Source organism: Dipodomys ordii, unplaced genomic scaffold, assembly GCF_000151885.1.
Source record: "Dipodomys ordii isolate 6190 unplaced genomic scaffold, Dord_2.0 Scaffold2, whole genome shotgun sequence".
Lineage (NCBI taxonomy): Eukaryota > Metazoa > Chordata > Mammalia > Rodentia > Heteromyidae > Dipodomys > Dipodomys ordii.
The window spans coordinates 1480492-1494624 of NW_012267218.1; the positions used below are offsets into that span (position 1 = coordinate 1480492).

General features: G+C 41.3%; 1 protein-coding gene across 3 annotated transcripts in view; it reads left to right on the forward strand.

The window, feature by feature from the left end:
* Positions 1-1590: 1590 nt before the first annotated feature.
* The window catches only part of Ppp1r13b (protein phosphatase 1, regulatory subunit 13B), a 45048-nt gene continuing 32505 nt past the window's right edge, over positions 1591-14133 (forward strand). For all 3 annotated transcript variants that reach the window (XM_013016353.1, XM_013016370.1, XM_013016361.1), the window contains exons 1-3: positions 1591-1738; positions 8332-8451; positions 11321-11397. In XM_013016353.1, the coding sequence (XP_012871807.1) occupies positions 1591-1738; positions 8332-8451; positions 11321-11397 (345 nt within the window). The remainder of the gene's footprint in view (positions 1739-8331; positions 8452-11320; positions 11398-14133) is intronic.

A 14133-nucleotide genomic window follows, 5' to 3' on the forward strand; every position in this document is an offset into this window, starting at 1 on the left:
GTTTGTAATAAGAGCTTTAACTATTTTCACGTTTGTCTTCTCCTCGCGCCCCCCCCCCCCAGAACTGGGGATTGGATTCAGTATTTAACCAACTTCTTGCTGTTTTGTTTAAAAAAAAAAAAAAAGCTACTCTGGAAGCTACGTTCTAAGGCTCACACTTCTAAACTATCCCAGGGAAGAAAGTATGAGATTCCAATTAACCACCAAAAAGCCAGAAATGGAGCTGTGGCTCAAGTAGTAGCACAATAGCCTCAAGCACAAAAACTGAGGGACACCACCTAGGCCCTAAATTCACGCCCCAGCCCAGCACACATATACTCGATTGTTACATTTATATACTTGAATATATCAATGTATTTTGTGATGCTGTTTTTTAGAGATTTATTTTGGTGGTACTGGCTTGTGAAATCAGGGCTAGGCAAGTGCCCTCCTATCAAGCCATACTTCTATTCCTTTTTTGTGCTGGTTATTTTGAGATAGGGTCTCCTTCTCAGCCAGGGTATGTATCTAGACTGTGAGCTGACCGTTTTAAGGTTTCTCTCATACCTGGGCTGACAGGCATGCACCTGTGTCCAGTTTTCGTCTGTTGATTGAGATGAAGTCTTGTGGACTTTTTTGCTTATGTTAATTCTGGAGCCTCAGTCCTCACAATCTAATCTTCTCACATTGCTTAGGATGACAGGTATGCTACCATGCCCAGCTGCTGGTTAAAAAGGGATCTTAAAAGTTTTCTGCCTGGGCTGGCTTTGAACTGTGATCTTCCTATTCTCAACCTGAAACTGTAATTTTCCATTCTCAGCCCAAGTACCTATACGATTTACAGGTGTGAGCCACAAGAAGCTGGTGTGATACTGGTTTTTGAGTTATAAAGGACTTCTTTGTTCCAAGGTTATAAAAGGAAATAACCTAGGTTTTCTATAATTTTTTTTTCTGAACTCTGGGCCTGGGCGCTGTCCCTCAGTTCTTCAGCTCAAGGCTAGCGCTCTACCACTTGAGCCACAGCGCCACTTCCGGCTCTTTTTATTCTGCTTATGTGGAGCTGAGGAATCGAACCCAGGGCCTCATGCATGCAAGGCAAGCGCTCTACCACTGAGCCACCTTCCAGAAATAACCTAGGTTTTCTATAATTTTTATGGTTTTGTGATTTATATCTAAACAGTTGATCTGTTAGGAATTTTGACAGTATGTAATTTATGGTAGGAATCCAGTTTTTTCTAAGTGAGTGTTTCACTGCCCAAACATCATTTACTATGTCGTCTTTCCCCGGCTTGACTTTGAAGCACTTTGTTCACCATTTGTCATTGTTTCAAGGAATTGTATGTGATTTGGGGATATCAGTTTGTCCTAATAATCTATTTACCCACTAGTTAGATGTGGTTTTCAGGCTGTATAACATTTGGCCATGATTTTTTAAAAATAAAATTACTTCCTTTAAAATTTTTATGACTTGATTTTCCCTTATTTTTCACATAACTTAAGAATCAATCGGACATTTGGGAAGGGTGATGGTAGAGGGAACATGTGAAGATTATAGAGTAATCTCTTTATGTTCAGGGATCTAAACTGTCATTTTAATTTTTTCTTTCACAGATGATATTAACCGTGTTCTTGAGCAACAATGAGCAGATATTAACAGAAGTTCCTATAACACCAGAAACAACCTGTCGAGATGTGGTAGAGTTTTGTAAGGAACCTGGAGAAGGCAGTTGTCATTTAGCTGAAGTATGGAGGGGAAATGGTATGTATTAAGTTCTGTAAAGATGAGTAAGTACAAAAATTCAGCACTTATCAAATGAAAACAATGCTTTCTGGTTCTTAATTCTTTTGGTAATGAGGAATTGAGTAATTAAAATGAAAATTTCTATTACATAAGGATAGGATTTTACAAAGTAGCATTTGTAAAATGAAATATGTGATTTCACTCCAACTATAGCCATGTAAGATAAGCAGGGTGGCCGGGCGCTGGTGGCTCACGCCTGTAATCCTAGCTACTCAGGAGGCTGAGATCTGAGGATCGAGGTTCAAAGCCAGCCCGGGCAGGAGAGACCGTGAGACTCCTATCTCCAATAAACCACCAGAAAACCGGAAGTGGCGCTGTAGCTCAAGTGGTAGAGCGCTTGCCTTGAGCTGAAGAGCTGAGGGACAGCGCCTAGGCCCAGAGTTCAAGCCCCATGACCGACAAAAAAAAAAAAAAAAGATAAGCAGGGTGACCAGGCGCCAGTGGCTCATCATGTCTGTAATCCTCACTACTCAGGAGGCTGAGATCTGAGGATTGAGGTTCAAAGCCAGCCAGGGCAGGAAAGTCCAGGAGACTTTTATCTCCAATAAACCACCAGAAAACCGGAAGTGGCTCTGTAGCTCAAGCAGTAGAGCACTTGCCTTGAGCTGAGGGACAGTGCCCAGGCCCAGAGTGCAAGCCCCACAACCGACCAAAAAAAAAAGAAAAGAGATAAGCAGGAGAAGCAGATTCAATTATTTTTCCTATGTATAGGTGCCAGTCCTGGGGCTTGAACTGAGGGCCTGGGTGCTGTCCCTGAGCTTTTGTGCTCAAGGTATCTCTACCACGTGAACGATAGCTTTACTTCTGAGCTTTTGGTTTAGAGATTAGTCTCATGGACTTTCTTTCCTTGGGATAGCTTTGAACTGTGATCCTTAGAACTTAGCTTCCTAAATAGCTAGGATTACAGGTATGAGCCACCAGCATCCAATTCTTGTCACCGCTTAATATATGAAAGCTCCGAGTCTGAGCCCTTTGTGTGTTTTACCTAACTTGTGTTGAGTTGACCAGCAACTTTTTTTTTAATTGCTTTAGATTGTTTTGGTTTTTCAATGCTAAGGATAGAACCCAGGGCCTCATCCATGCTAGATGCACACCCTTATCACTGAGTTACATACCAGCCCCTGTTCAGCAACAATGTTTTCCTCTTCTGACATCATGAAGGCAGAAATGTTATGTTCCCCCTTATGCAAAACCCCATAAAATAGCAAGTCTCCCATTAGAAATATTATACTGAGAAGTATAAAATCTTGGCTCATAATGCTTTTTTCAGCCTGCAAGGCAGAGGACATTATTGGAGGTAAGATAATTACCAAGTACAGTAAATTGCAAAAATTATACTCTAAAGAATGGGTTGGCCGGGCACTGGTGGCTCACGCCTGTAATCCTAGCTACTGAGGAGGCTGAGATCTGAGTATCATGGTTCAAAGCCAGCCCAGGCAGAAAAGTCCATCAGACTCTTATCTCCAATAAACTACTCAAAACTGGAAGTGGCGCTGTAGCTCAAGTGGTAGAGCGCTTGCCTTGAGTTGAAGAGCTGAGGGACAGCCCCCAGGCCCAGAGTTCAAGCCCCACGACCAAAAAAAAAAAAAAAAAAGAATGGGTTGAATTTAGATAGGATAGGGTTTTCCAAGTAAGAGAGGTTATGAGAATGAAGGAAAAGGAGGGAAAATCAAACCCAATGTGCTGGTAAGACAGCTACAGGCATGGGGTGGACAGGAGGCAGGCAGCAGCGCCGAGACTAGTCGAGCTCATGCTGGGCTTTCAGCACCAGAGATGTAGGCTTTGGTTGGCATGTAAAAGGAAGTGTGTATAGATTTTAAATTGTGCTTAGAGAAAATACACATGGTAGTAGCCAGGCTTTTATGGATCTCTATTGGATAGTAAGAAAATAAATCAATTGAAACATGTTGAGTTTGAGGTGATAATTAAATAGGTATCCAAATGGGAACTGTTTTGTTTTTGCTGTTAATAGACTTTGAAATCAGGGCATTAGGCTTGTGAGACAGGTGCTCTGCCACTTAAGCCACATCCCTAGGCTCCCAATGGAAAGGCTTAAAATGCTCTTAGTTTTTAAAAAGTCATTCCTGTCTTCTTCCAAATAAACAATCCACAAACCACACAATGCATTGACTTAAAAGTATACAATTTAGTGGCCTTAGTATAATCAGAATTGTACAGCCACCATCACAGCCAATTCTAGATCGTTTTCCTGAATGCCATCCCTATTTGAGACTCCCTTCCCCTCAGCTGTTTGATCCATAGGTAACCATTAATCAGCCTCTGTCTCTGTGGATTTAACTGTTCTATATATTTCATATAAATGGACTCATATAGTAGTATGTAGTCCCTTTTATGTTGTTGTTGTTGTTGGATGTGGTGCTTGAACTCAGGGTCTGGGTGATGTCCCTGAGCCTTTTATGTTCAAGGCTAGCACTCTACCAGTTGAGACATAGAGCCCCTTTTGTTTTTTGAGTGGTTAATTGGAGATAAGAGTCTCATAGGGACTTTTCTGCCTGGGATGGCTTAGAACCACATTCCTCAAATTTCAGCCTACTGTACTAGGATTACAGGGGTAAGCCACTGTTACCTGGCCATAGTCCTTATTTTGACTGGCTTCTTTTAGTTTGTTGCTGGATAATATTTCCTTATATAGATGTACTATATTTTATTTATCCATCAGTTGATGGAGTTGTTTTCATGTTTGGTTACTAGGACTGCTGCTGCTGTGAACTTTTATGTACACATTTTTTTTCCCCCAGTCCTGAGTTTGAACTCAGTGCCTGGACACTGTGCTCAAGGCTAGCACTCTACCACTTAAGCCACAGTGCCACTTTTGGTTTTTCTGTGTATGTGGTTACTGAGGAATCGAACGCGGGGCTTCATGCAGGCTAGGCAAGCACTCTACCATAAACCACGTTCCCAGCCCTAGGTACACATTTTTATGGGGACTATATATTTTCATATCTCTTACATATATTCTTTGGAGTAAGTAGAATTGCTAGGTTGTATACTAATTCTTTGACCTTTTGAAGGACTGTCAGGTTGTTTTCTAAAGCAGGTCTACCAGTTTTCATTCCCAGCAGCAGGATAAGGGTTCCCATTTCTCTTGCCAACAGTTGATAATGTCTTTTAGATTTTAGCCGTCCTACTGTACATGAAGTAGTATCTCATTGTGGATTTGGTTTGTGTTTCCCTAATAAGTAATGATGTAGAACATCTTTACATATGTATATCTTCTTTGAATAAATATCTGTTCAGGTCCTTTGTCCATTTTTTTAGTTAGATTGATTATATTTTTGTTGTTGAGTTGTAAGAGTTTTTCATATATTCTAGATACCAGTCCCTTAATAAGCTATGACTTACAATTATTTCAGAGTCATATATTTGTTATCCTTGGAAGTCAGAGTAAAGACACTAAAGACACATTGACTAAAACCTGACTGACAGGCATCAGGTTCTTACTGAATTCTCAAGAATACAGGTCATCAGTTACTAGCCTTATGACAGCTATAGGAAAACAGGAAAGTTAGTAATTAACTAATGTTATTAATGTTTCCTGGGGGAACCAATGTTAGAAGCTGGTTGAAATTCTACTTTTGTCCCTTAAACTCCTAGCACTTTTGCTGTTTTTACTTGTCTCTGTGCTAGTCCTGGTGCTTGAACTCAGAGTCTGCGTACTGTTGCTAAGCATTTTTACTCAAGGCTAAGCATTTTTACTCACTTCTGGCATTTTGCTGGTTAGAGATAAGAATCTCATGGACTTTCCTTCCCTGACTGACTTTGACCTCAGTTCTCAGATTTCAGCCTCCTGAGTAGCTAGGATGACAGATGTGAGTCACCAGTGCCTGGCCACCCTTTCTTACATCATGGTAACAGGTTGTTCCTTGCCCTGTTTGCCAGTACTGCCATGGTATTTACCAAAGAGTATAGCAGCTTTCATCTCTCTTGTTGGACTAACATTCCTAAGGGTAGGAACCTGTCTGTTTGTTATCTGTCATATCTCCAGTGTCCAGCATAGTGCTCTCTCTCTCTTTTTTTTTTTTGGTTGGTCGTGGGGCCTGAACTCTGGGCTTGGGCACTGTCCCTGAGCTCTGCAGCTCAAGGGTAGTGCTTTACCACTTGAGCCACAGCGCCACTTCCGGCTTTCTCTGCTTATGTGGTGCTGAGGAATCGAACCCAGGGCCTCATGCATGCAAGGCACCACTGAGCCACCTTCCCAGCCCCAGCATAGTGCTCTTAATAGACTTTTAGTAAATATTTAAGGCAGTGATTCAGATGAGGAATTAAAGAGGTTTTCTAGTAGGTACAATTCAAAGGGAAGAGGAAGATTTTGTAACAACCCTTCTCAGTCTTTTTACCCTGGAAACCTTCCAAGTGGTTTTAGGTCTTACAGAGTGTTTCCATAAAAACTACTGCATCTGGGGGCAGGGAAGGTGGCTCAGTGGTAGAGCACTTGCCTTGCATGCAAGAGACCCTGGGTTCGATTCCTCAGCACCACATAAGCAAAAAGAAAAAACCCAGAAGTGGCGCTGTGGCTCTAATGGTAGAGCGCTAGCCTTGAGCTGAAGAACTGAGGGACAGTGCCCAGGCCCAGAGTTCAGGCCCCACAACCGGACCCAAAAAAAAAAAAAAAACAAACTACTGCATCTGTAGCTCATGGTATGTTAGTATATGCAATAGAAATTAAAATCCAGTGTTGATCAATACTTCTGAGTAAAGAATATTTCTTAGTTGGGCACTGGTGGCTCATGCCTATAATCCTAGCTACTCAGGAGGCTGAGATCTGAGGATCACAGTTCAAAGCCAGCCCAGTCAGAAAAGTCCATGAGATTCTTACTTCCAATTTAGCATCAGAAAACTGGAAATGGTGCTGAGCCTTAAAGTGATAGAGCACTTGCCTTGAGCTTAGGGACAGCACCCAGGCCCAGAGTTCAAGCCCCATAACTAACAACAACAGCAAAGGAATATTTCTTTGTGGATCTATGTATTAGTTTGCCAAATTTTCCATAACAGAGTAACCTAGAGTGAGTAGCTTAACCAACGAAATTTTTTCTGCATAAGTCTAGAAACTACAACTCTGCAGTCCAGATGCTAGCTCCTTTGGTTTCTCCTGGGGTTCTGTCCTGGGCTTATAGCTGCTGTTATCTCCCAGTGTCCTCGCCTTTCTCTTCATCTTGCAAGGACACCAATTATAGCGATGAGGATCTCATTTAAATGTGTTACCTCTTTTTTTTGGGGGGGGGGTCTGGTCATGGGGCCTGAACTCTGGGCCTGGGGGCTGTCCCTCAGCTCTTCAGCTCAAGGCTAGCGCTCTACCACTTGAGCCACAGGGCCACTTGCGGCTTTTTTCTTTTTGCTTATGTGGTGCAACCCAGGGCCTCATGCATGCAAGGCAAGCACTCTACCACTGAGCCACCTTCCCAGACCCATTTGTGACATTTTAATGAATGATGGTATGGCCAATTTGTTTCATTTCTTTAAAGAATGGGAAATATGGGCTGGGAAGGTGGCTCAGTGGTAGAGCACGTGCCTTGCATGCATGAGGCCCTGGGTTCGATTCCTTAGCACCACATAAGCAAAAAGAAAAAAGCCAGAAGTGGTGCTGTGGCTCAAGTGGTAGAGCGCTAGCCTTGAACTGAAGAGCTGAGGGACAGCGCCCAGGCCCAGAGTTCAGGCCCCACGACTGGACCCAAAAAAAAAAAAAAAAAAAAAGAATGGGAAATATGCCTCTTTGTGTTAAGTAACTGGCTTCGGGTTTTAATGGGGGGTATGGGGGACAAGCTGGTCCTAGAGTTTAAACTTGGCTTGGCCACTGTCTCCTGAGATTTTTTGTTCAAGGCTAGTGCTCTATCACTTGAGCCACAGCTTTTATTTATTTTATTTTTTATTTTATCTTTTGGTATTTAATTGGAGGCAAGATTCACATAGACTTTCCTACCTGGGCTGGCTTCAAACCCTGATCCTCAAATCTTAGCTTCTGGAGTAGCTAAGATTACAGGTCTGAGCCATGGATGTGAGGTGTATGATAAGTATCTTTAAATGCATGGCTTTATTGCTCCTAATTAATGCTACCAAATTACTTGTGTTTTTGTTTTCTTGAAGCAGGGTTTTATATATATAGTATATAACTATATAATATATATGATATATATATCATATATATTACATATAACTATATAATATACATATATTGTATATAACTATATAATATATATGATATATATATCATATATATTACATATAACTATATAATATATATGATATATATATCATATATATCTCCCAGGCTAGCCTATAACTCCCAATCCTCCTGCCTCAGCACCACATTGGACACAAAATTACTTTTATTTATACTTCTTTTATTTATGTGTTTTCTAATTATTTCCATTCATATTCCTACTTTGTACATTAAAGTTAAAATTCAGTGCTTGGAGTGTCCTTGAATTCTAATATTACATACATGTGTGTGCATATGTACATTTATTCAAGTTTATTTTTGTCTTGGGTTAGGTTGTTTGTTTGTTCTGAGCAGTATATGGTCTTTTTCCTAGAGCGCCCAATACCCTTTGACCACATGATGTATGATCACCTGCAGAAGTGGGGGCCCCGCAGGGAAGAAGTGAAATTTTTTCTTCGGCATGAAGACTCCCCAGCTGAGAGCAATGAACAAGGTAGAGAATCTTTCTTCTCCATTTGTTAACCTTTGGCATGCAAGCTAAATTAAGAAAATTTGTAGTAAATGCCAAGGTCATTCACATGTTTCTTCTCTTTATTCCGAGTAGTAGGTCATTGCATGCTTGACTTCTCTTACTGCAGGCTAGGTTGTGTCACAACCTATAGGCATCAGCCTTTATTTCCTTCTCTTGTCCCTGAGTTGGTTAGATACACAAATAAAGGACTTACTTTATAAAAGGATTGGTTGTTTTTGGAAACTACCAGATTTTCAAAGAAATTTAAGTATGAAACTGTTAGAAAAGAAACTGTGGGAAATGTTTTTAAAACTTTTCCAGAGTGGGCCAGGCCTTTCAGAATAATATTAAGCCATAAAATGGAAGACTGATGAATTATTTAAAATGAAACAAAGTCTATGTGAATGAACATAAACATCCTAACCAAAGTCAAAAGGGAGTTCATGCTAGGCACTGGTGACTCACACCTGTAATCCTAGCTACAAAGAAGGCTAAGATCTGTTGATCAATGTTCAGAGGCAGCTGGGGCAGGAAAGTCTGTGAGATTCTTTTCTCTAATTAACCACCAGAAAACCGGAAAGTGGTGCTGTAGCCTTGAGGAAAAGAGCTCAGGGACAGTATGTGGGCCCTAAGATCAAGACCCATGAACAACAACAACAACAAAAGGACAGTTTATGTAATGAGAAATAGTAAGGAAAGCTCATACTGCAGATGGTTGCTTTCTTTTTGTGTAAAATTTCCTAAAAATTGACTATAAAAAGAAGCGTGGTAGGAAAATACAAACACAGTTCACAGAAAAGGAACTACGTTTGGTCCTAGGACATAGGACCTGTAAGGATCAGCCTTACTCCTTCCATGAGAAACGTAGGGACAACTGTGTGGAAACAGTTCCCCCTGTTGTAGAGGCAAGGAGCCACACTCCTTCAAAAGCCAGCAGCGTGCAGAGGACAGCTACTTTTATATCTAGGAAGCAGTAACCTCGAACAATGAAATAACTTCATTGACTGCAAAGAACCTGAACCTGGACCTGGGGATAGGCTTACAAGAGGGGTCACATAGGTTCATTCTGAACCTGCCATTCACTGAGGGTAGGACCTTGGTGAACCTCACTTCCATGTACCTCAATTTCCTCATCTACAAGATGCACAGTTGTGTTGAGGGACAATGAGATACACTTTGAAGGGCTTAGAAAGGCCTTAGAGCATCAAGTGCTCACTTAACGTTATCTTTTTAGTTTGTATTTTCTGACTCTGAAGTGCAAGATCATTAAGTTGCATTTTGTATAATTTTAATGCTCTATTCTAATAGTATTCTAACTTCTTGGTAGTTTGCTTCTTACAAGATATAGTGATTGAACTACTGTTAATCCTACTGCTGAAAAGGTATGAGGCCAATTATGCTATATAGTGAGTTCAAGGCCAGCCTGGATTATATATTGAGACCCTGTTTCAGCAAAACAAAAAAATTAACTGAATACCTTGTTCGTTAAAAAATGCTGAAGAATAAGAATTTAACGTGGCCTGACAACTGTTAGATGTGATAGGTCCATAAATTTTTTTAAAATGCCTCTGTAATAAGACATTTTGGACACTGCATTTTTTTATATCATTCCTTCCCCAACCAAGTACGCCTTATGCATGTTTATGTACTATCTATCTTTGCTTTGTACATAAACCATAAGGGTTTTTATTTAACCTCTTAAGAATCAACTTGTGTCTTTTTGAGGCCCTGTCACCCTTGGTGGGAATGCATGGTTTAAAATGAAGTAGTACATCCATAATACAAGTTTTCTTCAAACTTTTCAAAGTAATAGGAAAAAAATAGAACAAAATGTCTCCTTCTTTCCTCTTTCCCTCCCTGACTGCTTCCTTCCCTCCCTGTCATTGATTAGATCCTTGGTCCTTTAGGTCATGTATTTCATGTGCTGTAAAGCAGGCCTGGGGATGGCTGTCTCCATGGTACCAGCTACAAGCCAGGTGGAAAGAGAAGGAGCAGGCCTGCAGCACCTCTGAGAGCGCTGGCTCTGCAGAGCCACCTGCTGTGAAGCCCTCACCACACTTTACTTTGTCTGAGAATATGACAGGATTATTTCTTAAGGAATATGACAAGATAAACAGAGATTTCCAGATTAAATTAGTGGCTTTTTTAAAGAAAAGATTTTTTTGTGTGTGGCGGGCTTGAACTCTGGGCCTGTGCCCTGTCCCTCAGCTCTTTAGCTCAAGTGCTCTTGAGCTAAAGTGCCACTTCTGATGGTTTTCTGGTGGTTAATTGTAGATAAGAGTCTCATGGACTTTTCTGCCCAGGCTGGCTTTGAACCTCATTCCTCAGATCTCAGTCTCCTCTGTAGCTAGGATTACAGGCATGAGCCACCGGCACCCTGCTACAAAAAGTTATTGTTATTTTTTTTTTTTTTGGTCCGGTCGTGGGGCCTGAACTCTAGGCCTGGGCACTGTCCCTCAGCTCTTCAGTTCAAGGCTAGCACTCTACCACTTGAGCCACAACGCCACTTCTGGGTTTTTTCTTTTTGCTTATGTGGTGCTGAGGGATCGAACCCAGGGCCTCAGCTCAGGCATGCAAGGCAAGCGCTCTACCACTGAGCCACCTTCCCAGCCCCAAAAAGTTATTTTTAACTATGTTAAATATATAGGACATAAAATTTACTATCACTGCCATTTTAAAGTCAATTTCAAGAGATAGACTATAAAAAGAAAAGATTTCAAAATTTTGGAAAATGCGAAACATTTTCCAGCTGTTCTCAGTTTTTAATTTCTCAGCCTGCTATTGTGTGTGCTAATATTTGAATGAATGAAGAAATGGAGACTTAGTAAGCTTAGTCCTTTCATCTCTTTAGGTAGTCGTCAGACCCAAGAACAGAGAGCTCAAAGAAGTGTAATGAGTGTACCCGGAGAAAAACGCACTGAAAATGGGGTAAGTGATGGTAAATGAACTAAAATGAATTTTAATTGCCTTTGAGGATCTAACAAGTTTGGACTGTGACTTATTTGTAAAAGGTTATTTGGAGGGATTTAATATCCTTATGTAAAATGCTTGACTTAGAAGTATTTCAGTTTTCAGAATGTTTCAGATATTGGAATGTTTGCTTGGACTTTACTGGTCAGCATCCTAATCCAAAAATCAAATTGATGCTTGAAAAGTTTTGATTTGGGGGTTAGGAAGGCTTGCCACAAATGTAAATCTGTCTCTTTCTCTCTCCATCTCCAGCTCTCTGTCTCTCCCCCTCCCCTAACCCCTTTCTCTCCCCACTCTTTTTTTTACCTGGCCCTCTAGTGGAATTTTGAGTGCTAAGATTTATAGTGACCTGTATTTGAAGGCTGATGACATAAATGTATTAAATAGGCAGTGTGTTGAAGTGAGGTGTGAAGTGTATGAGGCCTCCCGTCCCCCCCTCAGTCTTGAACCCAGGGCCTAGGTGCTGACCCTGAGCTCCCCCCTCCCCTGCCCCGCCCCGGCCCAAGGCTATTGAGGGACAGTGCCACTTCTGGCTTTTTTGGTGGTTAATTGGTGACAAGAGTCTCATGAACTTTCCTGCAGGGCTGGCTTCAAACTGTGATCCTCAAATCTCCTGAGTATCTGGGATTACAGGCTTGAGCCACTGGCACCCTGCAGTGTGTGTGTATCTATGCTATAGAGGGGACTCAGAAGGAATGGATTCCGATGATATCGTAAAGGGAGATGGCTAGTTTGGATGTGACAGGTCTGTAATTTTTGTTTCCATGATAAAGTTATGTTAGCAGGGAGATACTGTGTTATTTTAAGAGCAACAAAACTAAAACCTGAATCAAACATTTAAAATGCATTTGTGCTCTTTATGTGAGCTTATAATTAAAGGAAGATATGAGACCTAACCTAAAGGAATAAGTTTGTGCCAGCTATAAGTAATACATCAAAGACGCTGCTGTATTTTATAGCTTACGGACTGCCTTTTAAGCCTAGTAATGCATTATTTGTAGGGTACTTTTATTGTCTACAAAGCACATTTTTATGCACTTTAAAGTAATATGTTAAAAGACATACTTCTCCAAAACCGTTTTTGTGTATATCCTGAATATAGGGTAATAACACGCTAAGCTTCTGCCTGTGGGCTAAGACCACTAACAAGACATCATAGAGAGCTGTGAGGGAGGAAGGGTGTGTGGATTGGAAGAGTAGGGCAGGATGCCAAGATGGTATGATTCATGCCTATTACCAGCGGCTGAGGTAAGAGGATGAGCAAGTTATGCTCTGAAAATTGCAGGTCAAGAAGTCAGGCTAATCTGTGGCAGCTTGATTCTCACTTTGTACATTGCTGTGTTGGAGTTCCCAGGTTCCATGATTTTCTAGGAAGACACACAGATATAATTTAAAACAGAGGGTAATACACAGTCCAGTCAGCAAGGGAAAGGCAAGTTTTACTTAGGTGTTCTGGAAGCATTTTGTCCTGTTTGCTTAGCCAGCCTGCCTAAGTTCAGTTTCTGTTTTATTCCTTATGCCTACTCTGTTGCCAAAATTGGGGGTCCTGCCTCCTGAGTTTTCTATATTTAGGTCTATGATCTATTTTGAGTTCATACCCAATAGGGATTCAGATCCATTCTATTGTTGTTGTTGGAGGTGGTGGTGGTGATGGTGAGGCAGTCCCTGAGCTTTTTTGCTCAAGGCTAGCTAGCACTCTACCACTTTGAAAAACAGCTCCACTTCCTGTTTTCTGGTGGTTAATTGGAGATAAGAGTTTCACAGCCGGGCGCTGGTGGCTCACGCCTGTAATCCTAGCTACTCAGGAGGCTGAGATCTGAGGATCACGGTTCAAAGCCAGCCCGGGCAGGTGAGACTCCTATCTCCAATAAACCACCAGAAAACCAGAAGTGGCGCTGTAGCTCAAGTGGTAGAGCGCTTGTCTTGAGCTGAAGAGCTGAGGGACAGCGCCCAGGCCCAGAGTTCAAGCCCCCGACCGAAAAAAAAAAAAAAAAAAAGAGTCTCACAGACTTTCTTGCCTGGACTGGCTTTGAACCACAGTCCTCAGATCGCAGCCTCCTGAAAGGCTGGGATTAGTGGCACCTGGCTGATAGTAGCTGAACTCAAGGCCTAGTACTATTCCTGAGCTTCTTTTGCTCAAGGCTAGCACTCTACCACTTGAGCCACAGAACCACTTCTGGCTTTTTCTGTGTATGTGGTACTGAGGAATTGAACCCAGGGCTTCATGCATTCTACTCAAGCACTCTAACACTAAGCCACATTCCCAGCCCCTGCAGCTGTTTTTAATATCTACAAAAATCTGGTTCTAGTAGCCTGGATTTCTAATATTTTTTACTTTGGTAGTTTTCCAAGTCATGACTTGGAAATGTGAGATTTACATGGAGAATAAGCCTCCAGCCTTTGGTGAATCTGGTCCTAGTACATTTTCTTGACTTGTCAATATACCATTTTTTAAACAGTATCTTCTTAAAAGGTTACCATTTGTTTGAAAAATTTAGAAGTTGAATATATCCATCCAAAAATATTAGAGCAGTCTCTGGTCTTCATTAGAACTTACCACAAACACAAGGCTACAGTTTACCATCTGCAATAGTCTATGAAACCAAGCTTCCTTACCTTGAGTGTTAAAGAATCACAAATCCAGTGTCTTAAGCACTTAAGTGGACTGTCCATTAATTAAAACCCATCCTGCCA